The 26,382-nt window shown below is 58.3% G+C and overlaps 2 protein-coding genes and 1 non-coding gene across 3 annotated transcripts in view; 2 read left to right on the top strand and 1 right to left on the bottom strand.

Annotated features, from left to right (window-relative positions):
• Positions 1–11,645, top strand: part of SPNS3 (SPNS lysolipid transporter 3, sphingosine-1-phosphate (putative)) — a 52,000-nt gene extending 40,355 nt beyond the window's left edge. The window contains exons 10-13 of the mRNA XM_069483445.1: positions 4,471–4,536; positions 10,407–10,505; positions 10,589–10,760; positions 11,553–11,645. Coding sequence (XP_069339546.1) covers positions 4,471–4,536; positions 10,407–10,505; positions 10,589–10,760; positions 11,553–11,626 — 411 coding nt within the window. The 3' untranslated portion in view covers positions 11,627–11,645. The remainder of the gene's footprint in view (positions 1–4,470; positions 4,537–10,406; positions 10,506–10,588; positions 10,761–11,552) is intronic.
• A 5,991-nt stretch (positions 11,646–17,636) lies between these two features.
• Positions 17,637–17,748, bottom strand: LOC138392708 (U6 spliceosomal RNA). The gene has a single exon (XR_011234993.1). It is a non-coding gene; the product is annotated as a U6 spliceosomal RNA (small nuclear RNA).
• Positions 17,749–20,052: 2,304 nt separating this feature from the next.
• SPNS2 (SPNS lysolipid transporter 2, sphingosine-1-phosphate) overlaps positions 20,053–26,382 on the top strand; it is a 35,933-nt gene continuing 29,603 nt past the window's right edge. The window contains exon 1 of the mRNA XM_069482111.1: positions 20,053–20,592. Within this exon, the coding sequence (XP_069338212.1) occupies positions 20,223–20,592 (370 nt within the window). The 5' untranslated portion in view covers positions 20,053–20,222. The remainder of the gene's footprint in view (positions 20,593–26,382) is intronic.

Genomic DNA, 26,382 nt, shown 5'->3' with positions numbered 1-26,382 from the left:
GCTCCCTCCCTCCCTCCCAAGATCTAGCAGGTGTCTCTCTTGGACGGGCAGCACAGCCCACCAGAGAGCCCACAGTCTCAGCTGAATTCTCCAGGAGGACAGCAGAGTTTTGTTCCCTTTGCTTCCTCACTCCCCACCTGTCTGCCCACCAGGTTGCTGGGCTGCTGCCGGTCCCTGGAAGCCAGGCGGTGCCCTTGTGCCCCGATCCCAGTCCTTGCAATTACAGGTTGGCAGGCCCAGGGGCAAAGTGTGCCAGCCAGTGCGGCAGCTTGCTGGCGGCCAGTCTGTGTCCTGGGGCCCGTGTCCTGACTGCTCAGCCATGCTGGGTGGGGAGTTGGTCTGTGAGGGAGGAGGAGCGGGTCTCAGCTCTGCCCCAGGCTCTGCGGGCCCGGCCCGTGGGGGACGTTTGCTTTCTCCCTTCTTGGTGGGGCCTAGAAACCGTTCTTTGCAGTTCGGAGATCAGTTACTGCCCCGTTGGGAGACTGAGATGGACCAAGGTTGAAGATACTGCCCCTCCCACCACTCAGGTGACCCCTCCCTCCCTGCTCCCTCCCCAGGCCCACGTGTGTGTGCAGGTGTACACAGGAGAGGTGTACGTGTGTGGAGTATGAGTGTGTGCATGCTCACGTGCTTGTATGTGCACAAGTGTGAGGGCACAGACATGTTTGGGTACATGCATGGGTACATAACTTGCTGTGCCTATTATAAGACCACAGTATGTACGGGTACGTGCTAGGCTGGTGGTCAGCAAGTCCACCCCGGCAGGCCTGTGCCAGTCATTTGCAGCCCTGGTCGGTTTGGTTGGTGCCCTTGCCATGCATGTTTTGATATATTTTTTAAGGTGAGAGAGTGATGATGGGGGTTCAGTTTCTTTTATTTTGTTGTTGACAGAGCCTCATTCTGTCACCCCGGTTAGAGTGCAGTGGCATCATGACAGCTCACTGCAACCTCCAACTCCTGGGCTAAAGTGATCCTCCTGCCTCAGCCTCCCGAGTAGCTGGGACTACAGGTGTGTGCCACCATGCCCGGCTAATTTTTCTATTTTAAGTAGAGACGGGGTCTTGCTCTTGCTCAGGCTGGTCTTGAAGTCCTGAGCTCAAGGTATCCTCCTGCCTCAGCCTCCCAGAGCGCTAGGATTACAGGTGTGAGCACCGAGCCATGTTTTGATATTTTGAATGGCATCCCTGCATATGTGTGTACTTGTAGTTTGAGTGCTCTTTGTGTGTGTGCCAAGTTATGAGTGTCCATGTAAGTGTGCACATGTGTGACTGTGCACGTGTGTTGAAGCTCATGTGCGTGTGTGTGGCCTTGAGTAGGTGTGCTGTGCGGTTGCATGTGTTATGTGAGCACATGTCCGTGTGTGACAGTGTGAGCATGGGTGTGTGTGTGTACGCCTCACTGGCCAGGGGTGACCAAGGCCAAGGATATTCATCATCCCTGCCCCAGGGGAGGGGGAAATCCTCCTGGTCTGAAAAGGCAAAGGCCAGGGCTGGGGGCTCCATGTTTCTCAGGCTCTGGGCGGCGTTCCCAGGCCCTGTGGCCCGGGGGAGCTACGTCAGGGTGCAGGGCAGCCTGAGGACACACGGACAGAGTCAGATTTCCCTTTTGGAAGTCCCCTCCGGGCTGGTGTTGGGACGATGGCGGGGCCTGGGAAACTGGGGAGGAGGCACGAGAGGGGAGGCCTGGGCCAGGCCAGCAGGAGAGGGCTGAGGAGGAGGAAGGTTTGAGGACACTTAGGATGCAGAATAGAAAAGACCAGTGACTGGAGGGGTGCGGGGGTGAGCAAGGCAGGTAGGATCCCCCTCCCCCGGCATCTGGCATGGGTGACAGGGGGCAAGGAGCCGTCCCTGAGCCAGAGAAGAGCAGCTCCGGCAGCTTGTCAAGCCACACAGGGCAGGAACAGCGGTGTGAGGACATGGGGAGAGGATGTTTGGTCACCTGGTCAGTGTGAAGTGCCTGTGGGCATCCAAGAGAGGGTGGCCAGGAGGGGCCTGGGACTGCAGGGATGAGACACCCATGTAGGAGTAGCTTTGAGCAGTCAGCTGCATTCTACAAACTGGGGCCCTTTTGCTTGTGCGTTTGTTTTGCTTTCTAACTGTGGAGCCCAGGCCTGCATTGGTCATGGAAGCCACTGAAGCCCAGGACACAGCTGGCGCCGGCCTGTGCATGGCGCTGGGGCACAGCGAGGTCACCAGCCTAAGGAGCAGCGGCTGTCGGTGCTGGAGGAGCCCGGCGCCGCATCTGGGCCACCCCGGCGTCATACAGTTGAGGAAACCGAGGCCCAGGGGCGGTGGCCTCCCCAGGGTCAGCCAGGCAGGGTGGGGCCGGCCCGTGCACCCCGGGAGGTCACACGCCTTTGTTGCAGAGCCTCTCCTTGAGCTGAGGCGGCCCAGGCCGCTGCCTCAGGAGACTCTGTAATTACGGGATTAGAAGGCGGCCTCTCCCCAGCCGGGCCCTTTGCCCCTCAAAGCCGCCAAGTGGAGACCGAGGATTTGGTGGCACAGTGCCGGTTTCCAGGTGTGTCTGAGGAAACCTGGCATCCTCGGGTGGCGTGTTCAGCCTGAAAGGCCCCATTGTGGCTGTGCCCTCCCTCTGACGGGCTCTATTTTGGGGTCGGGATCCACCCTGCTCCAGCTGGAGGAAGGAAAAGGTGTATTTCAGTATGTCCTGAGGGCGTGGGGCGGCAGGGGAGAGGTGAAACGGGAGGCCACGTGGCCACATGGCTTGGGGGGGGTGGTGCCTGTACAGTGCGCAGGGAGGGGACACAGGGGCAAGCTGCAGGTGTCAGGAGAGGAGAGGGCTTCCTACAGGTGCAGCTGGCCCAGAAGGAGTCACCTGGGAGGGTGGGTAAGAGTCGGGCAGGGCTTTCATGTGGCCCCAGGAGGCCGGCTGGCAGACCCTGTCAAGCTGGAATGTAGGTCTGCGCCACCCGGCCGCGCCTGAGGCCTGCCTGCCAGCAACTTCCTGATTCCCAGCCCTGTGGGTGCCTGAGGGAGACCCACCCTGCCCTCAAGGGCCTCCCCGTTCGGTGCCAGGGGCCAGGGACTGCAGCCGCAGGAGTTCGAGAGAACACACAAGCTGCTTGGCCTCCGTGGCCTGTCCGGCCCTCCCTGCACCAGAGCTGGGCCGGGTCCTGCCCCGCCCAGTGTGTGGGCACATTCCAGCCTCTTGCCTCTGCTCACGTGGGTCCTCGGCCTGGCCTGGGCTGGTGGCTCTTCTGGGCCATCCCGATCCCGACCATCCTTCAGGGCTCTGCCCAGTGCCACCTCCCCCCACCCTGGGGACCCCTGCCCATCCTGGGCTTTCCTCTGATTCCCCAGTGCCGGCGTCACCAGGTGCTGTGGCCGCTGGAGGCTCTCGGAGCCTTCCCCACAATGGCCTCTTCACCCTCACCTCGCACAGGCCACTGGGGTGAGGGGCTCCCCAAGAAGTGGCTTGATGTGTGTCCTTGGGCCTGAGCTTCCTCATCAGTGAAATGGGTGTAATGACATCTGCCGTATCATGTCGCCTGACCCACGGGGTTAGACGGGGTATCGGGAGTGGACATCCTAGTGCGTACACAGTAGGTGTTCAGGCAGTGGTCCTCCGGTCCCTCTGCCCTGGTGCTCGCAGGCCTCCGGACATCAGGCCTGTGGGTGCCCCAGGCACAGCCCCGTGATTCCAGGAATGACTAATTCCACCTCGGCAATAAGCTCTTGGAAGCTCTGAAAAATGAGACTTTTTTTTTCTCTTTCTTCTTGCTGCTTCATTAAACTCTTCATGAGTGAGGGGAATGGAGATTGTCCTAATCCCTTGGCACGAGGTGGGGAGGTTCAGGGCCTGTGGCCACCGGAGGCTGTCGGGAGCAGGGTAGGGGGTGGGTGCTGGACGGGGGCCGGAAGCCTCGTGTTCTGGGCTGGCTTCGCCCTGGGCCAGCTGCTGACCTCAGACAAACCCTGGCCTTGACCGGGCTCAGTTTCACTGCCTGAACAATGGGTGTGTCAGGCCTTGCTCACTGCCCCGCGCTGCTCTAGGGGTCTGGGATGGGGATGCTCTGGGAGGGGCCATTTGTGGGGTGCCCGGGTCTGGCAGCCTGGCTGGCACACAGTAGGTGCCTTATCGGTGTATGGAGGCCCGAGGAGAAGACATAAGGAGTGGGCAAGCTCTGAGTAGCCTTCTGGCCTTTGTCTTCTCGGAGTATGTTTCCTCACCTTTAAAAGTGGCCTGGAAGTCCTGGCTTCCTTCTCCCAGCGCCCAGTGGGTGACTCCAGGGGCTGGGTGCTCACCTCTGGGGCATGGCTGCTGGCCTGGCCCCAGCTGGTACTGTCTACCCACCTTCGAGGCTGCCAGACGTGGAGAAACTGTTTCAGACTTTGCTCACCCCAGTAAGTGTGGTGATGCCTTCCTCCCCGGAGCCTGTCTGTCCTGGCTCCAGCTGGGAAGAGACAGCGGGGTCTGGGGAGCCTCACTCGGGCCACCCTCTGTCCACAGGTATTCCTGGCCCTTGGGGAGCTGCTCCTGTCCTGCAACTGGGCAGTGGTTGCTGACATCCTGCTGGTAAGTGTGGGAGTCGGGGCGGGGGGCTGGTCCTGGGGGCAGCTTGAGTCTGTCCAGCTCAGGATCGGACCTCTGCTGCTGAGCAGCTTGGGGGCTGGGGGGCTTCAAAGGCCATTCAGCAGAGGACCAAGGTCACTGGACAGTTACCTTGGACCAGAGGCCTCCCTGACACTCTCAAACATCTCCTCTGACCATTTTGCAGATGAACAAATGGAGGTTCAGAGAGGGCAGGTGCCTGGGCCAAGGTTACACAGCACCAAGGCACTGAGCCAGGACTGGAGCCTGGGCTCTGTGACTCCCAGGGCTCCTTCCCTCCCTCTCTCTTTGCCACTCTGTTTCTGGGCAAAGTCTCCGTGGCCTCCACGCTGGGCGTGCACATGGGGATGATGGGCTTTGGGGCAATGGCCACTGAGGACAGTTGATTCCAGCCCACCATGACATGAGCTGCCACACAGGGGGCCGGCTTGGCCTGTAATGAGACCTGACGCTGTCCTGACCACTTGACTTTGCTGTGCCCGGAGTCCAGCACGGCCCCTCCCTGAGCCTCACGCCCTTCGTCCCTCCTCCCTTCCCCCTTCTGGGAGACACACAGGGGAGGACTTTGAACACTGTGAGGGGCTGTGCCCTTGTAGGTGACACAGGCTCCCAGGCCTGGGAGCACCCCGAGAGCCCTCCCACTACCTCCTGGCAACCTGGCACAGTCCAGTGCTGGCCACAAGGGAACCGGAGCAGCCTGGCAGTGGACCGGGAGCTGTCCTGAGGGCAGTTCAGTGCTGGGGCATGAGCCTGGAATCAGGCAACAGACCCAGCTTTCAGCCCTGGTCCTGCCACTTATAAGCTGTGTGACTTTAGGCAAGTCACTGTGTGTCTCTGAGCCTCAGTTTCCCTGTGTGGAAAATGGGAGTGACAACAGTACCTATCTCATGGATTGCTGGGAGGGGAAATGAGATTATTCATGTGAAGCTTTGCCCAGGGCCTGGCACCGAGAATGCTGGCGAGGATTCCCAGTGACCCAGTGTCCCACCTTCTCATCTTCTAGCCCCCAAAGAAATCCTGGTGTCCTAGAATCTGAGTTTGAAAGGCTATGGGGATGTATAGCCAATGAGTCGACAAGACTTCCTTGAATACTACTGTTGACAGGAGGCTCACTCCCTGTCGGGATGTCTGGCCCTCCCCGTGGCCGCCCTGGCTTTGGCTCCTGGGTGAGTGTGTCAGCCGCAGGGCTGGCAGGTCTCTGCCCCTCCCTTCAGACAGGAGACTTGGGCTCCAGCCCACACTCAGCCACAGAGCTGCAGAATGGCCTTGGGCCTCAGTTTCCCAGTCTATAAAAAGGGGTAGTTGCAACCTGCCGGGTGGGGCGAGGGAGGCAACCTGCAGGAAAGCCCTCAGCAAACGGGAGAGCACTGGCACGTGTTCCCACTCGTGGGATTGTCGGCTTTTAGACGCAGGGAGATTAACAGCCCTCCCCCCCCCCGCCCCAACATAGCTTGTTCTCTCTCAGGCGGTTCCAAGGGAGCTGAACCTGCCCCCCGCAGCGTCCTCCGCCTGCCCCCTGCTGCGCGACTCCCTTTTCCACATGACAGCCCCACAGATATGTGAAGATTGCGCCTGTGTCCCCCCGGTGTCTATGTTTGCAAGAATGATTAACCTGGCAGAGCCGGGCTCTCTGTACAACTAAGAGGAGGGGTGGGAGGGGGAAAAGGGAGGTGTTGGGGAGGGGAGTTAGGAGCCGGCCAGCCGGATAGTTTGACCTGTCTGGGGAGCTGGCTGGATCCAGCCCACCCCCGGGCTCCCTGTGGTCCTTTTCTGGCTTGGTACCTCCAGCTCCCAAAGCTGAGCAAGGCCCACCACCCCAGCTAGGCTTCTTGCCGCCCACTCCCTACCATCCTGGAGCCCCTTGACCAAAGCTTGGCTTTCTGGAGTTTGGTTCCCCCAGGTTGCTGTTTCCCGGGGAGGAGGCAGGTGGTGGGGACCCCTTCTGTGCAGCGGAGGGGCAGAGGCCAGCTTGGAGCAGGGAGAGGTGGCAGTGGGAGGGGAAGGAGGACCTGGAGTGTGGGCAGCTCCCTCAAGGAGCTGTGTTGACAAGAGAGAAGATGGTGGTGGCAGTTGGCAGGTTATGGGAAGCTGGCGTTGCTGTTCAAGAGTTGGGGCCAGGCAGCCTCCAGGGCACGGGGAGGGGAGAATGCTGGAGAGAGAGGGCCCCTGGGGCTGGTGAGCAGGGGTGGGATCCAGGGCTGTGGGAGGAAGTAGCCTCGGTGCAAAGCAAGGGCAGGAAGTGTGTGGGGACAGGGGTGTGCCACAGGATGGTCCCCTTTGTTGGCCTGCACTTGCTCCTGAGGCAGGAGATGAGCTTCTCTTTGGGCAGGGGCCCGAGGGTGTGAGGAGGCCTGGGGTGTGTGTGTGCAGGGAGCTAAGGAGAGGGGGACGGTCAGGTGAACAGCTCTGGGCTGCAAAGGAAGCCAAGAGGGGCTAACAGGAAAACAGGTGTGGAGACTGCAGGTCTCTGGGAGGTTGGAACCTGAGGGTGGGTCAGAGCCCAGGTGGGAGGTCTCTGCAGCCTGCCATCTGCTTCCACTCCCAGCCTGGCCACTCATTAGCTGTGTGACCCTGGCCAGGTGAGTGAGCCTCTCTGGGCCTTGGTTTCTCCAGTTGCACAATAGGTGGATGGTAACCTACCAGTTACGCCCCAGGCTGTCAGGATGAAAAGCGCTAACTCCTGCATCATGCATATTCCTGAGTGGGGGATGTGGGGGCCCCTCCCGGCCCCAGATCAGTCCTGCCGTAGGGTACTGCTCCTCTGGTGCCTTATCCACAAGGCGAGAACCCAGATTCTCTCTGGAGAAGGGACCTCAGGGGCTCTCTGGTCCAGTGGCTCTCAAACTTCATTGTGCGTAAGAATCAGGTTTGGGGGAGCCTGTTACAAGTCAGATTCCAGGCCCTCTGTCCCCAGAGTCCGATTCAGTGGGTCTGTGCTGGGGTCCAGGGATCTGCACTTCTAACAAACTTCCCAACAGCCCCTTCTGTTGGTGACAATGGTCTGGCTCAGTCACACAGCCAAGCCTCACCTGTGGCAGCCTCCCCCTGGCACGGCTGGGCCTTGGAGAGTCCGGCTCCCTGTAAGCCTGAGCTCCCTCCCTCCCCAAACCTGCTCCTGGGGTCTGCAGCTCCCTGCCAGCCCTGCTGCCGGTCTGGGCCCCACCTTGGTGGCCCAGAGCCAGCTCACCTCACTCCCCAGCGTGGGGAGCAGAGCCGAGGGGAGCCCACGCCCTCTTTCTCAGGCCTGTCCTCTGGGGTTCTGGAATCCAGCCAGCGGGCGCTCACCCACCTCCTCAGCAGATTTCCCCAGACTCTCGTGGAGGCTTGTCCCCTCCCTGTTCTCCCTCTGCTCAGCCTCTGTCCCCCAGGTAGCCATCTGCTCGCTTATCTGTCCCGCCCTGCCAGGGGGCTGGAGCACGGGCTGAGCGCGAAGCCCAGGGGGCTGCACCTGGTGGCTGCTGCTCCGACTTTCTGCAAGCCCTTGGCTGGCGCTGGTTTTGCCCGGGGCTATAAAGGGAACAGCTCTTCTGAGAAGGGAGAGCCAAAAACAGAGGTGTTTTTGTCTCAGAATAGAGTAAGCCTGGATTTTTGGGAACCCAAAAGCCTCTCATTTCTAAAATTACCCCCTGGGCTCTCCAGCTGCTGCTGGGCCCCCTGGCTGTATGCAGACAATGGGGACCCAGGACAGGCTGGGGGAGACCCACCTCTCCCGCCACCCCACCGGCAGCAGCAGCTGGCCTGGGCCCAGCAGGTTGGGGTTCCTGAGAGGGGAGGAGGGGGCTAGCCTGCCTGGACCTTATTCGAGGGGTCCAAGCAGCCCCAGCTTCCGTGTGGATCTTTTTGGACATTCAGGGCCCTCCCTCCAGGAAGCCCTACCTGTCTCCCCAGAGCCACCCGTGAGTAATCACATAATTATGGGGTGAGAAGGAAGTCTTTGGAAGGTGCAAAGCTGTGGTCAGTTCCTCCTCAGGGCTGTTGGCAGGTCCCAGTGGTGGGCAAGAGGCCCAGCTTCCCTCAACGCCTGGACAGAGTGGCTCAGCACCAGTGAGCCCAGGACCAGCTGGTCACCCACAGTGACTCCTGCCGCTCTGCCCTGCCCAGCACAATCCTGCGCCTGGTGTTCTGGAATCCAGAGATCACGTCCCTGGCTCCTGCCTCTACACCTTTGCTTACATGGTCCCAGCCTCTCTGCCAGCTCCTGTTACTCTTCCACCCATTTGCAGAGCTAGCAATGAACTTGTCCTCTTTATCTTTCTCTCCATTTTCTAAATGTCCTATTACAAACACGTAAATATCACTGGAAACACCAGCTCCTCCTTGCCCATAACAGCAGAGTGGTCAAAAGGCCAGGCCCTGCAGGAAGAAGGCCCGGGACCAGATCTCAGCCCTGCTATTTCCTGGCCCGGGCAAGTCACTTACTACCCCCGCCCCCCCCACCCGCCCTGTGGAGGTTTTTCTCATCTGTGAAATGCAGGTGATAATCATATCTCCCTCAAGGGTTGTTCAAATTGATACATAAAATGCATACAGGAAGCATTCAATAAATGTTGGCAATTATTATCATTATTGATTGTTATTAGCTCAGATCATGGGCGCCTAGGTCTTGAGGATGAGGCTCCAGGGTGGGAGGTTCCCCTGTGGCTGCCCTGTTGGGATGGTGTGGCCACGTGGTCTCTGCTCAAACCCCCGCGCCCTGCCTCCCTCCGTCCCCTGCTTTGGCCCTGGCTTCTGGCAGGGTTTCTCCTGAGACCAGCCTCCCAGATGGTTCTACTCGACTTATTTGGTTGGCAAACTTTCAGCTAGTCCCCTCTGTGCTTTGTGTCTTGCTACACCCCAGGGACCCCAAGAGAAATTAGACGGCTTTGCTGCCTACAGAGTGTAGGGAATAAGGGGAGGTAGAAAACAAGAGGACCCCTCCCAGACTGGGGGACATGTGTTCACTCAGGGGTGTACCTGGAGGCTGTGGGAGCTCAGGCCAGGTACTTGAACTCTGAGAAGGCTTCACAGAGGAGGTGGCCCAAAGGTAAGTCCTAAATGGCAAATAGAGCTGCTCCAGCTGGACCAGAGAGGGGAAAGCACATCGGGCAGGAGGCACAGCAAGTTCAAGTGCTTCAGTTGATGTCATTTCAGTCTGGTGTCCACAGGAAGCCTCCAGGTACCAGATGAATAATGGTAACGAACATAACCCTCGAGGGAGGGATGTTATTATCCCCATTTGGGGATGAGGAGACTGAGGCAGAAAAGGTGAAGCAACTTGCCCAGAGTCACACAGCTCGTGGTGGGAGATCTGCTTTGGATCCCAGACAGTCTGACTCCAAAGAATTCATGTTCTTAACCTCCTCGGCCTCTTCCCCGGAGTCTCGGCCTCTCTGGCAAGGCTGCCTTTGGTCTCTGCCCAGCGGGGCCTGATGTTCCCGAGAGAAGGACTGAGCCCTCTGTGCCGTCCCTGCCCAAGAGCCCCCACATGTAGACACTTGCTGTGCACCCCCTCTTCACCCTGCCCGCCTGCACTGCTGCCTCCCAGGCCCCTGAGCTGGCCACTCCCTGTTGTCACAGCCATGCCCCGTCCCTTCCCAGTTCAGTAGCAAACTCTCAAGAGTGTGGCCTGATCAGGGGTCTTGACACCCCATTCTTGGGGCCCTGGGGAGCTTCATGAGCCTCAGATGGGCCTGATGTTCTGGGAGGGGCTTCAGGCCTTGGGGCTTGTTGACTCCCCTCCTGTCCCCCTCACCTGGCCAGCCTGTCACACCTCCAGGCAGGCCCTCGGCGGGCAGGGAGCAGGAGGTGGGTATGCCCTCACTTGGGGTGCTCCCCGGTGCTCCTGTGTTTTGCAGTCCGTGGTGGTGCCCAGGTGCCGGGGGACAGCAGAGGCGCTTCAGATCACAGTGGGTCACCTACTGGGAGACGCCAGCAGCCCCTATCTCATAGGACTTGTAAGGCGTGTCTGATCGTGTGGGGTGGGGAGGGCCTGGGGGCTGATCTGGTGGGCCTGGCAGACCCCCCACCTCCTCCGCAGATCTCTAGTACCCTGCGGGCTGGCCGCCCCGACTCCTACCTGCAGCGCTTTCTCAGCCTGCAGCAGAGCTTCCTGTGCTGCGCCTTCGCCATCGTCCTGGGAGGCAGCTGCTTCCTGCTGACGGCACTGTACCTGGAGAGAGACCAGGTCCAGGCCTGGCATCTTGGCACAGGTACCCCCACCCCTTGCATTAGGCCACATCCAAGCCCTTATAGAAACTGACGGTCTAGTGAGCAGAGACAAAACAGAGACAGAAAAAGTGAAAGATACAGCATGTTTGAGGCGATGAGTACTATGGAGAGACATAAAACAGGAAGGAGGGGAGAGAGGGACAGGTGGGAACAGGTTGTAATTTTTAATAGGGTGATCGTAGGGAGAGCCCCACTGCACAGGTGCCACTGGAGCAAAGATCTGGGGGAAGTGAGGAGTGAGCCGTGCAGCTGTCTGGGGGAAGGTGCTCCCGGCAGAGGGAACAGCCAGTGCAAAGGCCCTGTGGTGGGAATGTATCTAATGTGTTTGAGGACCGGCAAGGCAGCCAGTGTGGCTGGAGCAAGAGTGAGGGGGACAGTGCTAGGGATGAGGGCAACAGTAACGGGGCCAGAGCGTGAGCGTCCGGGGAGTCCTTGCAGGGACTGTGGTCTTGGCTCTGAGTGAGATGGGGGCTGCTTGGGGCTTCCAGCAGAGGAGCCCGAGACAGTCTGCTTTCCACTGTCAAAGCACCACTCGGGCTGTTGTGCTGAGGACAGGCTGTAGGGGAGTCAGTGTTGAGGCAGAGAGGCCACGGGGGCAGGGGAGAGTGGTACTAAGACCCTGGTGGTGACATTGAAGGTGGTGAGAAGGGGTTGGATCTGGAATTTGTTTTGCAAACAGAACCCAGAGGATTTCCTGGCAGACTGTGCCCGGGCCTGGTCCCAAAGCATCTTCTGACCCCTTTGGGACTGGCCGAGCTTCTTTCCTCCCGCAGGGACCCCAGACAGCGAGGACCCGGAGAGCCAAGGCCTGCTTTCTGGCACCAGTATGTCTGCGGGGGACCCCTGAAGCCCCTGCCCCACGCCGGTCCTACCTGCACCCCTCCTGCTGGCCCCCACAGCGTCTCTGCCCCTCTTTGGCTGTGGCACAGGGACCTGGCGGGGCTGCACCTGCCACTTCCTCGTTCCCAGCTACAGAGCTGGCAGGCCCCGGGCTGGGAATTGAGCTGTCAGCACCTCCATGGGAGGGCTGGGCCTGTGCCTGCACCCAGCACAAGGCCGGGGCAGCCTGGGGTCCTCAGCCTGGCTGCCACTGGGCCCTAAATAAAGCAGGGCCAGTACAAAGCCCAAGGATTCAGGCCTCAGACAACCCTGTTATTTATAGCATCTCTGTGCATCTGCTGGGAGGAGGAAGAGGAGGAGGAGGAGGAGAAGACGAGCTGGGCAGTCTAGGCTGAGGATGCAGGGCTGCCCCTACAGTGGGGAAACTGAGGGGGTGGCCCAGCATGAGTCTCTAGGTGTCCCCAGCCTGGACCTCCCACTCTGACCCAGCTTCCCTGCCTGTAAGGGTATGATGGCACAGGACACCCTCTGCATGAACTCACCCTCCGAACAACAGTGGGGGCAGAACTGGTGATCTCCGAGGTGGGTTTCCACTCGAGTGCCGGTGTGGGGATGTGGCTCCAAGTTCCAGGGGACCACACGAGGAGTGCCCAAGCCTATACCAACACAGGCGCAGTGGCCATAGCACCATGCTGAGCGGCTTTCGTGGTTGTGCCTGTGGACTCCTGGTCTGCTGTACCCTGCACCCCCGGCCTGCCCCCGGCCCACACTCTGACCCCAGCACAGCCTGGAAGGAGGGCTGGCTCTGTGGGACCCGCGCTTGCCACTGGGTTCAGAGCAGCTGGGCTCAGTGGGCCCTGCGGGAGATCAACAGCTTCCAGGCGGGCAGCGGTGGGGAGGCATGTTCTTTCTGCCCACGAGTCTGAGCTCCCCTCCCCTCCCCTGGTGCCCAGCCAGGCGATCACTTGCTGATTGCCACCTTCGCCGTGCCAGGCTGTGCCTGCCTCTCAGCAGCTGTGGGCAGAGCAGAGATCTGGACGCCTGCACAGCCCCCCAACCCTCGCTGCTCTGTCCCTGCCTTCTGTGGTGTCCCCCCTGGCCCCGTGTTGGCTGTGAAAGGCCCTTGGAGCTAGACACCAGTGTCAGCCCACACCTGCCTCAGTGTCAGCCCTCCCTCGGGAGCTGGCATCAGAGGCTGACCAGCCCCTTGACCCATGACTTGATGCTTGGAGCTCACGAAACAGGCTGCCCTCAGGGTTACAAGGAGGAAGATCTGTTTTTCCTGAGAAGGAGGCAGCCAGTCTGGGCTGGAGCCAGGATGCCATGATCCCTCTCTGCATTTGCTGGCTGTGTGACCTGGTCACTCCCTGTCCCTCTCAGAGCTGCAGATCCCAGCTACATTCGAGACGTGTGCTGAATGCGGCTTTCTAGCCAGGCCTCATGGGTTCTCACAGGCTGGGTCTGGACCCTCAGATGCTCCGCTCCAGGGTCTGAACCTTCCTCCCAACGGCCCCAGGGGGGAACTCTGCAAGGCTCAGCTACCAGAAAATGGGTGAGGCTCCCCAAGAGTTAGAACACCTTCCCTCACCTCCCCCCAACCCGGGGTCCAGTGGCTGCAGAGGAAGATCAGAAACCTCATTCCTGCCAATTCTACAAATATGTATCGGTATCAGCAGGTGCCCATCGGGGTGTCGGGCAGTGAATCAGACTCCAACCCTGCCCTTGGACCTCACAGCCAAGGCAGCACAGGCCAAGTAAGGCCCACTTACGGGCAGAAGAAGGGATTCTGTCCCTCCGAAACCTTCCAGGAGGCGGCTTTGGGGCTGGTAACTAGGTGTGGGGCAAGGGAGTTCTAGGTGTAGGGGCGTGGGGCAGAAGATATGTAATGAATCAGGGAGGGGTGTGGTGTGGCCAGAGAGGAGGATGTGTGTATTGTCGAGCAGGGAGAGGAGGCCAGAGAGACCGGCTGGAACCAGAGGGCCTTCAGATGCCAGCTGAGGAGCTGGGGCTCTAATCCTATAATCCAGGGTAGTTTCTTCTGACTCAAGTGCATTCTGATGTTTAGGTTGCCAGGCAGGGCAAGGTGGCGCTCCCCAGGGCTGAGCGACACAACATGCCCAGCCAGGAGTTTACAGGATGCTGTTGTCCAGAGTGGTTGGGGGGGGGGCAGGGCGTGGCTCTGGGACTGGGGGGCCCTGGGAGTGGCAGAGATCAGTATCTCGTCTGCAGCCAACCCAGACCCCAGCTTTACTCGGCTCCCACCTCCTGCCTCTTGGTGGCCAGTGGCGGTGGGCTGAGGTCACAGGTGTAGATCCACGACAGCCCAGGAGAGCCCAGCCACTAGGCTAGAGTGGAGGAGTCCAGTAAATAGAACACATCTTCCCAGCCTAAAGGGCACTTGTTGGATAATCCCAGTCACTAACATGGGGCTTGTTTGTTGGGAATGTCAACAGCAGGGAAAAAGCTGCTCAGCAGGACAAGTCCTCAGACCTGACCCTGCTCTATTTATGTGTTAATTACTCTTGCCAGACACAGGCTGCATTCCAGCTCCCAGGTATCATCCTGGCATGCAGGGATGTGTGTGTGTGTGTGTGTGTGTGTGTGTGCTTGCACGTGCTCAGGTCTATGTTGGTGTGTGAGCATGTGAGGGTGTGTTTATAGGGTATTGACAGAAGCTCTTTTTCCACTCTGACCTAGAGCTTGGGGGGTTGAGCATGCATATCTAGATTCCCACACCTCCACCCTGGCTTGTTCCTGGCAACACCAGACATTGGTCTGTCTGTTTCATTCCCCAAAGTGTCTGACTTTCCTCCGTGCCTGGGAGGGCTTGTGAGGTTGTTTGATCTAACGTGGCCTCTAAAGACAGAACTGGCAGGAGGCAGGCAGAGGTTGCCAGACTGTGCTTTGTCTCAGCACAGGGAGGGGTGTGCCTGCACGTGCTCCTTGCTGTGAGCATACCAGTTTGGGTTGTGGGGTTGTATGCAACAGAAACAGGCTGACTACCTTGAGCGAGAAAGGGATTTATTGGAAGCATATCAGGAGCTCATGGAATTGATAAGTTTGGAGATTCAGAAGCCAGGGTTCCTGGGCCATCCTATGTTGGGGTCTTTTTTTTTTTTTTTTTTTTTTTGAGACAGAGTCTCACTCTGTTGCCCAGGCTAGAGTGCCATGGCATCAGCCTTGCTCACAGCAACCTCAAACTCCTGGGCTCAAGCAATCCTCCTGCCTCAGCCTCCTGAGTAGCTGGGACTACAGGTATGTACCACCATGCCCGGCTAATTTTTTCTATATATATTTTTAGTTGTCCATATAATTTCTTTCTATTTTTAGTAGAGACGGGGTCTTGCTCTTGCTCAGGCTGGTCTCAAACTCCTGAGCTCAAACGATCCACTGCCTTGGTCTCCCAGAGTGCTAGGATTACAGGCGTAAGCCACCGCGCCCGGCCTATGTTGGGGTCTTTGCCAGAGCTTGAGACATTTTCTCCCTATTATTTTGCCACCCTGCCCAAGATTTAAAGCCCTGGGCAAGAGAGTCCAGTTGGGCTAGCTTAGATTCTATACCCGTGCCTGGATTTATTGCCCCATTAAGACTAGGAGAACAGGTTGCTGTTAGGAAAGGGAATGAATTCTGAGCATCAAAACAAAACAAAACAAAACAGCAGTGAAAGAAAAAAAAAATGACAAAAAACAAAAACAAAGACAGTGTCCAGTACAGTGATTTGGGGAAGGCCACTGGCCATCTCGAAGATGCAGCCTCTCCATGGGACAGGGAAGAGGCAGGACTCAATGTCCTTCCATGGAGTCTTCATTTCTGATAGTTTGCCATGATCAAAGGAGACTGAAGCTTCTGTAATTTAGAAAGTGTTAAAATTGTTCAAATGACAGCACAGGAACTTCTGTGTTAGTGGGGACTCAGAGCCATCTGTTTCGAGCAGGAGAGAGAGAGGGAGGCAGAGACGAAGCGTTCTGAGCAAAGCTCGTGAGGCAGCCCAGGCTGGGGGGTGGCAGGGGTTCCAGCAAGTCCTCAGCTTGGCAACAGCAGCAGCAGAGAGGAGGTGCTTTCTCCCCACCCGTGGGTGGTGACCTGCGGGGAAGGCAATCAAAGAGTGGAGGCAAATGGCAGGTGGAAGCTAATGCAGGGTGTAGTCCATCAGGAAGGAAATGCCTTTTCTAGAGGTACCAGGAGAGGAATCTGGCTGGTTTCTGAGTCACTCAGAGCAACAGACACATGATGCAAACCAAGACACATTTCCTGAGCACCTGCTAAATGCCATTTACTCATTCAATCAACAAACATTCTCTGGGCACCTCCTCTGTACTGGATCGTGGAGATGAATCAGACAGGGTACGGGCCCTCTAGGATCATGCTCTGTTGGTATGTGTGGGATGGATTCTTGTACAAACATAATCAGCATAATGGGTTTGGAGGGATACACAGGTTGCTCAACAGCCCCGAGGAGGAAATGACCGATTGTTCAGGTGGGTCAGGGAAGGTTTCCTGGAGGAAGGCGTGTCTATGCTGGTTTCCTGAAAGGCAAAAGGGAAGAGCGTGCGAGGTGGGCAGCATAGGCAATGCATGTCTGAAGGGTCAGGGGAGGGGGCTGCCTGTGTGGTGCTCTCCGTGGTCCTGAATCATCATTGTGTTAGTGGGATAAGGGCCTTTGTGATGAGGGGAGGACAGGGACTATAGACAAGTGCCCCAATTCTTGTCACTCCCCCAGGCTCCAGGAAGTATAATAACTGTGAGTGAGTTCAGTGAGACCCATGTCCAGAATGGTGGAGGACAATTTGAGACATGGATCGTAGGATCTGAGGCCAGAGATTGCCATGGGTGATGAAGGGTTGTGAAAGCTCTTGGAGATCATGTTAAGGAACGTAGACATTTTTTATCCTACAGGCAGTAAGGAGCCATGGACAGGTTTTGTGCAAGGTAGTGATGGGGTCCTATGTGTGATTTAGAAAGTTACTGACAAGCAATATAGAGACGACACTGGAGGGGGATGTGGGAGCAGGTGATGCTGACTTTTAGAAGGGTTCAAGTGAGACAAAGAGAGGTTCGAACTAAGGCAGTGGACAAGGGGGATATGGAGAGACATTAAAGAGAAAAAAATCAGCAGACCCTAGTGGTGGGAGGAGTCCCAAATGGCTCCCAAGTTTCTTGCTTGGTGACTGTGTGGATGATGGTGCTATTTGTCAAGAGCTAAACGATACTGGCGTGGGAGCAGGTTTGGGGGAAAGATGATGAGTTCAGTTTTGGATGTGCCGAGTGTAAGGTGGCCGTGGGATGTATGGGGGAACGTGCAGGAGACTGCATGTGGATCTAGTGCTTGGAGATGAGTCCCCGTCTAGAGATGGAGGCTGGGGCATCATGAGCACATGGATGATCATTAAAAGTCCAGGCCTGGGAGACAGGCTGCCAAGGGAGAGGCTGCAAAAGGGAGAAAAGAAGTAACTGAGGCCTGAGCCCTGGAGACACTCTGGCAGCCTATACCTCCCTCTGGGAGACTCAGAGTGTACCCTCTCATAGTCAAGCCTATGAAAAGTTCCGCAGTGAGGAACCTACTTCTCTGTGTTCACCCCATTACTTCCTGAACATACTGGCCCTTGGCATAGTGGCCATTAATATCCTGTGCCCTATTTGTTTGAAGTTATGGTCTAGACCTAATGAATGAATATCCAAAGGCCCGTTAGCCATCATTGAGTTCAGCCTCCCACTGTGCAGAGGAGGAAGCTGAATCCTGCAGAAGCTGAGAGGAGCATTGTGGGGCAGCAGAGGAAGCTCTGCATCAGGAGGTAGACACACCCGGGTTTAGTCCGAGCTCCATCATTTACTAGATATGTGACCTTGGGCCTCAGTTTCTTCATCAGGAAGACAGAGATAAGCACCCTACCAGTCCTGTGGCTGATGGTCCTATGATACTGCCAGAGGTTCTTGGAAGGCCACTGTGATTTGCCCAGGGCCACACAGCCAGAAAGGGCTTCCCATCACCCTGCCCTTTTTTTTTAAATAATTTTTTTTTAAACACGGAACGCTTCACGAATTTGCATGTCATCCTTGCACAGGAGCCATGCTAATCTTCTCTGTATCGTTCCAATTTTTTTTTAGTATATGTGCTGCCGAAGCAAGCACCATCACCCTGCCCTTGACGGCCCCTTATCCCACACAAGCACCTCCTCTAGAGATTGCCTTTGAGTTAAAACCCAGCAAAACCCACACAGTGGGAATGAATGGCTTGCTTGCTGGCATCTCAGAGGTCCCCAAAATTTGAAAGGCTCAAAACTCTGTCCTCTGCCGGGCACGGTGGCTCAAGCCTGTAATCCTAGCACTCTGGGAGGCTGAGGCAGGAGGATTGCTTGAGCTCAGGAGTTCGAGACCAGCCTGAGCAAGAGAGAGACCCCATTTCTACTAAAAATAGAAAAAATTAGCTGGGTAACTAAAAATAGAAAAAAGAAATTAGCCGGGCATGGTGGTACATGCCTGTAGTCCCAGCTACTCGGGAGGCTGAGGAAGGAGGATCACTTGAGCCCAGGAGTTGGAGGTTGCAGTGAGCTATGATGACGCCACGGTACTCTAGCTGGGGCGACAGAGTGAGACTCTGTCTCAAAAAAAAAAAAAAAAAAAAAGAAAGAAAGAAAAAGAAAAGAAGAACCCCCCCCCCAAACAAACCCTAAACTAACCCCCCCAAAACTCCGCCCTCTTCCCCTGCTCTGGGACCTCCCCAGGGTGGAAAGGGAGGGCCATGGAAAGAGAATGCTCCTCCCCTTTCTGGTCAAGAGCTAAAAATGTCCTGCTGGACAGGGCAGGGCTGTAGCTGAAAGGATGAGGAGTTTTGGGGTGTGGGAAGGAGACTTTGGGGCTGGGCTTAGAGCCATGGCTGTGTCTCCTTCACCACTAGACACAGTTCCACAGCTGGGCAGCCTTCCACAGGACACTGTCCTGCTGGCACTGCACTGTCACCCGGTTACGAGGATCAGTGCTGGAGCCTGGTTGTAGCCCCCTGGAGCTCCTAGCTCTGTCTTTGCCTGTTAATCACCTGTCATCCCAGGCCACCCAGGGGAACTTCCCCCATCTGACTTTGCAGGCCTGAGCTCAGCAAGCTGGAAAGAGCAGCAGGCAACTTTCAGAATGAAATCTGTTTTCTTAACCCTCCCGTCACAGCCATTCATACGCAGCACACTGAAGCATATTTTTAGTCACTTCGCAGAATTTAAAATACACCTCGAAGGCGCCAAGAAACACCAGCTTGGGGATTAACTCTGCTCACAAGAGACGGGGGGGGGGGGGGTGACTCGTGCTGCGTCACCCGTTGGCTATGCCATGACTCACTGTGGCCAACAGCTTCAGAAAATGCACCTGCCTGTGGAGATGGGGTCTGCAGCAGCCTGCAGGGGCAGTGAGCTCCCAGCCCTGGGGGTGTTACCGGAGCCCCGAGGCAGCCCCAGCCCTGCCACTGACTAGCTCCATGTCTGTAATGGGTCATTTCCATGCCCTGAAGCTGCCCAGCCACTCTCCACAGAAGACAGGACTCCCCCATCCCCACCAAGGGTAGATGACCACTCACAGACTTCCAGACCATTTGAACCCCATCCTCGTATCTACCCCCAGATAAAGAAACTGAGACTCAGAAAGAACAGGCGTCTTGTCCAGAATCATGCCACACACCAGAGCACAGCTGGGCTGGGGCCCAGACTCCCGTCTTCCACGGAGGGTCTTGTACACACTTGAAAGTCTGAAGCTTGGTGACGTGGTCCCTCAGGAGAGGAGGCCCCTTCTTAATGCCCTGTCACTGGGTCCCAATCAGAGCCCTGGCTCTCCCTGTTAGGGGCTGCCACTCTGTGGGGCAGGCGCAGGGTCTGGGAGGGCACACAGAGTGGGTCCAGGGGTAGGTTGGGGGCTGGATGTGGGCTCCCCTGGGTAGGTGGGCAGCACAGTCTCCCATGCCTAGTGGAGGTCTGGGTCCTGGGCCAAGCCCTCCCTGAACTGTTTATATCAGAGCCGTGAGTAGCTGCTGGAGGCACGGGCTCTCCAACACCTGACTTTAACTGTCTGAGAGCCCTCTCTCCAGGTTTTCCAAATATCCGAGGCACAAACCCTCAGCCCTCTCCCAGAGTCTCTGCCAGGAGCCCACTGCCGTGGTCGGGACGGGGTGCAGGGTACTGAGTAGGTGCCGGGAGTCCTGCTTCCAGAACCCTACTCCCCGCCCCGTAGCCCCGCGCAAACCCCCTCCGGCTCCTCGCAGGCTTCCGCGGCCGCGCTGCTCCAGCGTGACTGCGCCCCAGTCGGGCGGGAGGGGCTCTGCGGCCCCGGCCCCCAGCTACCCCAAGGGGCAGCACGTGCGGGGCGGGGCTGGGGCCCGAGCCTGGAGCTGATTGGGCGCGGGCCTGGTGGGCGGGGCCGGTACACAGCTGTCAGAGCCGCGGCGGCGACGGCGGCGCATCGGGCCGAACGGTGGTGGCAGCGCCGCAGCCCGCGCCGGAGCGCAGGAGCCGACGGGGCCCGGCCGGGATGGTGCAGCTGCGGCTCCGCGGCTCACGCACGCACTGAGCGGGCCCAAGCTGGGCCCCGCGCCCCCCGCGCCCCCCGCCGCCCCGATCCCGGCCGGCATGATGTGCCTGGAATGCGCCTCGGCGGCGGCGGGCGGCGCGGAGGAGGAGGAGGCGGACGCGGAGCGGCGGCGCCGGCGCCGGGGGGCGCAGCGAGGGGCTGGCGGTAGCGGTTGCTGCGGGGCGCGGGGCGCTGGCGGCGCTGGAGTCTCGGCCGCCGACGATGAGGTGCAGACGCTGTCGGGCAGCGTGAGACGGGCCCCGTCCGGACCCCCCAGCACCCCCGGAACCCCCGGCTGCGCAGCTGCTGCCAAGGGTCCCAGCGCGCAGCAGCCCAAACCGGCCAGCTTGGGCCGCGGGCGGGGGGCAGCCGCCGCCATCCTTAGCTTGGGCAACGTGCTCAACTACCTGGACAGGTACACCGTGGCAGGTGAGCGAGTGCCCCACCCAGCCCGAGACAAGGACACCCTCCCCCCGGTCTCGGGGTACCCCCAGAGAGCTTTTGGTTCCAGGCCCCCTATATTCAACCCTACGTGGGGTCCCTAAGGGCCCTGTGCTCAGGCACAACTGGGCAAGTGATGCCTCGGTACTCCACGGGTCCGATCCAGACATTCCCCACCCCAACACCCAGGCCCAGGGGTTGGAGGAGTGCCCACCCCTGGAGTAGCCCGCGTGTCCTCGCCAGCCCTTGACGTCCCATCCGTTGTCCTCTTCTCCGAGAGTCTCCTATGCGTCTTTGCGTTCTTGTCTCCGCGCCCCCTCCAGCCCCTGCCGCAGGTTCCCGGGCCTCTCCTCCCCTTCCCCCAGCCCAGGCTGTTTGTCCGTCTGTGGCCCGTCAGTTCCTTCCTTTCTCTGCTGCCTCCACCCCCCTGCGTGCGTGCGGCGAGTGCGCGCGCCTCTTGCGGGTGTGCGCTAGGGAGAACGAGTGTGTGCGCGCGTGGCGGCGCGGTTGTGTGTGTGAGCGCGTGGCTGACAAAGGCTCTGGGCTGCGGGGAGCGGAGGGAGGGGCGGGGCGGGTCCGTGGCGCCTGGGGACCCGGGATGCGGTTTGCAGCTGGCCTGAAGACGCCTTCCCCTGCTCTATGGCGCTTGGGGCCTGGGGTAGTGCTCGGGCCTCTGGGGTTGGAGAGGGCTGGCCCGATCCTCTGTGAGCTCTCTGGGAATCAGCCTTGGGGATAAGATTGGAGTCAATAGAACAACTGGGTTCTAGTTCCAGATTTGCTCCTAATGTGCCTGGTGTGTGACCTTGGGCCAGTCTCAGCTTGTGTTTGGGTCTATTTTGTGAGTTGATTGATCCCTGGGCCTTTAGGGGATGAATGTGGTTCTGGAATTCTGTTCTGTTGCCTCCCCTCCCCGGCTTCTTAGGGGTCTAGGGGTAGGAACTTGCCCTAGATTGAGCTGCTAGTGGTCGGAAATGGTGCAGCCTTGAGAGGAAAGGACTCTGGCCAGGCTGGCACAGGTGGGGGCTCCCTGGGGGAGGACAGCAGTACTGTGTACCTGGCATGCTGGCCCAGAACCTACCTAACCACAGCTTAGTAAAATCTAGAGCTACTGAAAAAGAAAAAGAGAGAAAGGGAGAGCGAGGGAGAGCAGGAGGAATTTTTGGATAGAGAACTTGGTGGTGATTGAGAGAAGAGAGCTTGGCATAAACCACATGCCACCTGGGTGCCCTTCTCCAGGCCTCAGTCTCCTCTGTTGAATGGAGTTTCGTGTCTGGTGGGGAGAAGAATTCTTATGGGACAGCAGAGGCCTCCCCTTCCCCCTCCTGCTTTCAAACCCCTTGGCTCTCCATGCCCCCACTGGAGGGAGTTGGAAGTGGATACTGGTGCCATCAGTTTCTGGGTCGAGATGTCCCTAACAGACTCTTACTTTGGTCTGGGGAGAAGGAATATTGAGCACCCCCTCATGCTGCCTGGGACCTGGAAGCTTAAGTGCCACCCTGTGGGGAGCATATCAGGGACCTGTAGTCAGTGCAGGACAGCCAAGGCCCCTGCCCAGGACTTGTCCGAGACGGCCCAGAAAGTGAACAGCAATGCTGGTGTTAGACCTACCAGTAAACCTTTGCCTGGGAAGAGGTCTCCCCACCCTCTCCCAGCTAGGGAATGAATGGTGCCGCTTCTGGCACTGTAACACTTTCCGACTTGTTTTTTCCGGCCCCAGACCACCCCCTCTGATGTTCTCAGGGGAACTGACTCTGCCAGGGGCAGAGCAGGAGAGGGTGGGATCAGGGAGGCCTGGTGCTTATCTGCCCTCATCTCTACTGGGGTCCCAGAGTTAGATTGTCAGAATGGGGGAACGAGATAGGACATTTCTGGTGAAGTGGTAAGGGGAGGTGGGGCGTGCTGGCTAAGACGGGTGTGGGACAGTTAGGGAGGAAGGCCCGGAAAGCCCTGTGCAAACACCCGCCTGGGCTGTGGATCCCTCCCTGTCCTGGCGCAGGGCAGGAGCTCGTGCACTGCCCCGCCCCCTACGCACAACATACACAGATTTCCTCTCCGGATGAGCCTGGCTACCCTCTCTCTGTGGTAGCTTTCCCCATCCCGCCTTCCCCGTTTTTAGTTTTTAGGAATATTTACTATCTCTGTGGCAACCTCTATGGCTTGCTGTGTCTTGTGCTAGGGCCAGGGGAATGCTCATTCCAGGCCAGAGTCCACCTGTTGCTGGCTGGCCCAGCTGGGACAGAGGTGGGGACGCGGACACTCCGCTGTTCAGTCACCTTTGATGCTCATGCGCACCTGGCCCCAGCTCCCCCATCAATGATGGGAGGAGTTCCCACTCACCTTTAAATCTGTCCTTTAAATCTGTTTTTTCATGGTATAGACCAGCTCTGTCCAAAAGGAATGTAATGCAAGCCACACAGTAATTTTAAATTTTCTGGTAGGCAGATTAAAACAGTAGAAGAAATAGGTTCAATTAGTTAATAATGTATTTTATTTAACTCAATGTATCTGACATTTCAACATGTAATCAATGTAGAAGTTATTAATGGGATATTTTGCCCCGTTTTTCATAGTAAGTCTTTGAACTCCGGTGTGTTTTACATGCATAGCACATGGCAATGGCACAGTGGCTAGGGGCCACCTGAGTGGACAGTACAGGTGTACAGTCTTTGCTGCCAGAGTTGAAGTCCAGTCTCTTCAGCTTACCAGCTGTGTGACCTTGAACACATCACCTGTGCCTTCTGTGTGATAATTTCCCCCTCCACCTCCAGGTGGTGCGGAATAAATGAAAATGTATCTAAAGCACCTGGGACACGGCCAGACTCCTAGGAGGGCTTCACAAATGTCAGCTGCCTTCTCTTTCATGCCCTTGCTCAAGCTGTGCCCCCAGCCACAATGCCCTTCCTGTTTTTTTCTGTTTATGACAGTCCCTTTCAGGACTCCTTTGTGACCCCCTCCTTTCTCCACCAGGGCTGGTCTCCATCCTGGGAATTCTAGCAGCTTCTGCCCCTGCCCTAGCATTGCTAGTGCCACCCGGTGATCCAGCTAATTATGGCCTCTCCTCCTCCCCATGAGAACCCCCTGAGGGCAGCCTCAGAACCAGGTGAGGAGGGCCAGGCTCCTGTTCTTGCCTTGCTTCAATTGGATGAAATTGAGGTAGCCTAGAAACCCTTCCCTCCACGTCCTTGTGCAGATGGGGACACTGCTGCCCAGAGAACAAAGGCACTCACCCAAGGTCACACGGCAGGGCGGAGCAGGGCCAGAACACCCCAGTGCAGCTTTCTTTCCAGCCCCAGCAGCCTCGGGTGGAGGTGAGGACATGCCCCCTACTTCTGGCCTGGACACTCTGCTGGGCAGGGCAAGTGCCCTTTGGGCAGAGGAATTTCCGTTTAATTTAGCCCAGGCAGTTTGAGCTCCCCTAGGGCACGTGGCTCCTGCTCCCATGGCCCTAACCAGCCTGGTGGCCACTTACTCTGCATTCTGAGCCCACTCCTGGCTGCTGGGTCAGGAGAAGAAGGGAGCCCCTCAGGGGGGTCTCAGGCACCCCTCCCCAGCTGTGCTCCTGCTGCCAGAGCCGCCTCTGCCCCGGGCTCCGTTCTGCCCTCTGCAACATGGAAGCAGAGCTGAGGGTGTAGGTGGCAGCATTTTGCTCCTGGAATCAGGCCCGGCAAGAGGGAGCTGGCCTGGGCCTAGTTGGGGAATGACTATTTGAGAACCGAGTCCTTCCCCAACTTCTCTGGGGCACCTGTTCCCTGCCAGAGACCCATTTTCTTTCCCTTTGATCCAGCCTCCCGCAGACTGGGCACTTGGAGTTGGGCAGGGTGGGGGCTGGTGAGGAGAGGCAGAGCTCTGCCCTGGGGGAGTCCTCTGCTGCCAGAGAAGCTGAGACCGGTATCCATGGCAACTGCTCACTAACACAAACCCAGAAGAGATGAGCGCAGGGACCCAGCCCTGGGGACACAAGCCTGGCGGGACTTGGGGGCTTCCCCCAGCAGCTGAGCTGCATGCAGAAGGAGGGGCTGCCGGGTTGGGGCTCACCCTCCTCTTGGCACGTCTTTTGTCTGCCCAGTTGAGTCTGCCCAGAGCTGACAGATGGGGAAACTGAGGACCAGTGTCTTTTATAGGGTCACCTGGGTGGGTAAGGGCCAAGCCAGGCCCAGGCCTAGTGGCCCTGTGGCTATCTCTCTGAATAAGAATAGCCACTTTAAGGGATAAACACCACCCCTGCCTCGCCCCGCCCCATTGGTGACCCTGTCCCAGCAGGTGTCTCTGTCCTGGCCACTGCTGCATCTGCACTGTGGCGAAGCCTCAGCTGAGGTCTGAGGGCTGGGGCATCCCCACTGCCTGTCTGGCAGGGTGAGCACCCAGGTGAACTGCAGGGTGACCTGGAATGCCAGCGCCCTCGTGACTAACTGCCTGCTGCCCGTTTCCGGGCTCCTGTTCCTCCTCCAGTCAGCTTCCGGCTGGTTCTGCCACCACCTGCACTGTGCTGTTGACCTGTCAGAGGAAGTGCCTTGAGGCTCACTACCTTGGTTTGGGACAGCCTGGCCTGTGCCTTAGTTTCCCATTTTGTGAATGGGGCAGGACGGCTGCAGGGCTGCAGGGTATACAGCATGGTCTGAGAGTGAGGCTGCCCCGGTCAGAGCTGCTTACAGAGGTTGAGCCCCTTGGCCCCTCCCCAGACCCTTCTGCAAAAGGAAGTGGCTTTTGTGTCTGCCTTGATGTGAGTCCTGACATCTTGCAGGTAGGAGGGGGATGAGAGTGAGGGAGGCCAAGAGAACGCCGGCCTGATTCCTGGGCTTCTGGGGCTGGGCTCCCTAGCAGGCCTGCAATGTCTTCTGGCTCCTGGCTTTGCCACACTTTGCCGGCTTTGCTGTGTGACCCGAGGCAGATCCTGATCCTCTCTGATCCCTGAATCCACAATAGATGATTTTGTTCCTCTCTTGCTGTGGTCAGGGTCTTGCTCCCAAGGGTAGCACTGGAACTTGGTCTCAGGAACTCTAGTCTTCCAGCCACTGGCTCTGCCTCACCTCCCTTCCCCAGGATGACCAGGAGCTGCAGCAGCCAAACTCAGTTTCCCCTGGTGGGTCTCAGCAGTGCCCTCTCTCCAGGAAGTCTTGCCTGGTTCTCTGGGCTGGCCCAGTCGCCTAACTCCTGGCTTCTAACTGCACTCTGTTCTGCCACCATCACCGCACCCATCCCCGTGGACGGTCACCACCTCCCTCCAGACTTGAGGGGCCGAGCCTGGTCACATCTGTGGCCCCAGCATGCATGGGAGGCTGGCACAGGCTTGGGCCTTGTTGGCTGAGTGGCAGAGTTGGGTTTCCTCAGCCCTGCCTGACCCCAGAGCACATCCTTCTAGGCCGAAAGAGCATTGGTAAGTTTGGACAGCCCAGGTTGCTGAGGCCAGGGCTTCTCCGATGGTGGCTGGTGCTGTCCTTTTGTCCTAACCAGGGCTCACAATGAGCCTCGGGGCCTCCAGTCTCCGGGAAGGAAATGGGAGGAAGTGGTCCGTGCGGTCCTTGTCTGCCCAGTCCTCAGCCCTGACAATGGGGCTGTCCCGCCCCCAAGCTGGGCAGAGTGGCTTCTGTACACTCAGGAGGGCACAGCGGTGGCTTTGCCCTGTCTCTTCTGCAGATAGGGCACTTGAGGCAAAGGGCAGGTCCCAGGTCACACGGGGAGGCCCATGAAGCAGAGCGCTTGGCCTGCTCTGGGCCTCGCCCTCTCCTGGTGGCGGGGAGGTTGGTGAATGTCGTCCTGGGGGAGACTTGGCTGAGGACA

Source organism: Eulemur rufifrons, chromosome 9 (genome assembly GCF_041146395.1).
Source record: "Eulemur rufifrons isolate Redbay chromosome 9, OSU_ERuf_1, whole genome shotgun sequence".
In the NCBI taxonomy this organism is placed as follows: Eukaryota; Metazoa; Chordata; class Mammalia; order Primates; family Lemuridae; genus Eulemur; species Eulemur rufifrons.
The sequence above is the reverse complement of the archived record's forward strand: the minus strand, read 5'-3'. Positions and strand labels throughout refer to the sequence as shown.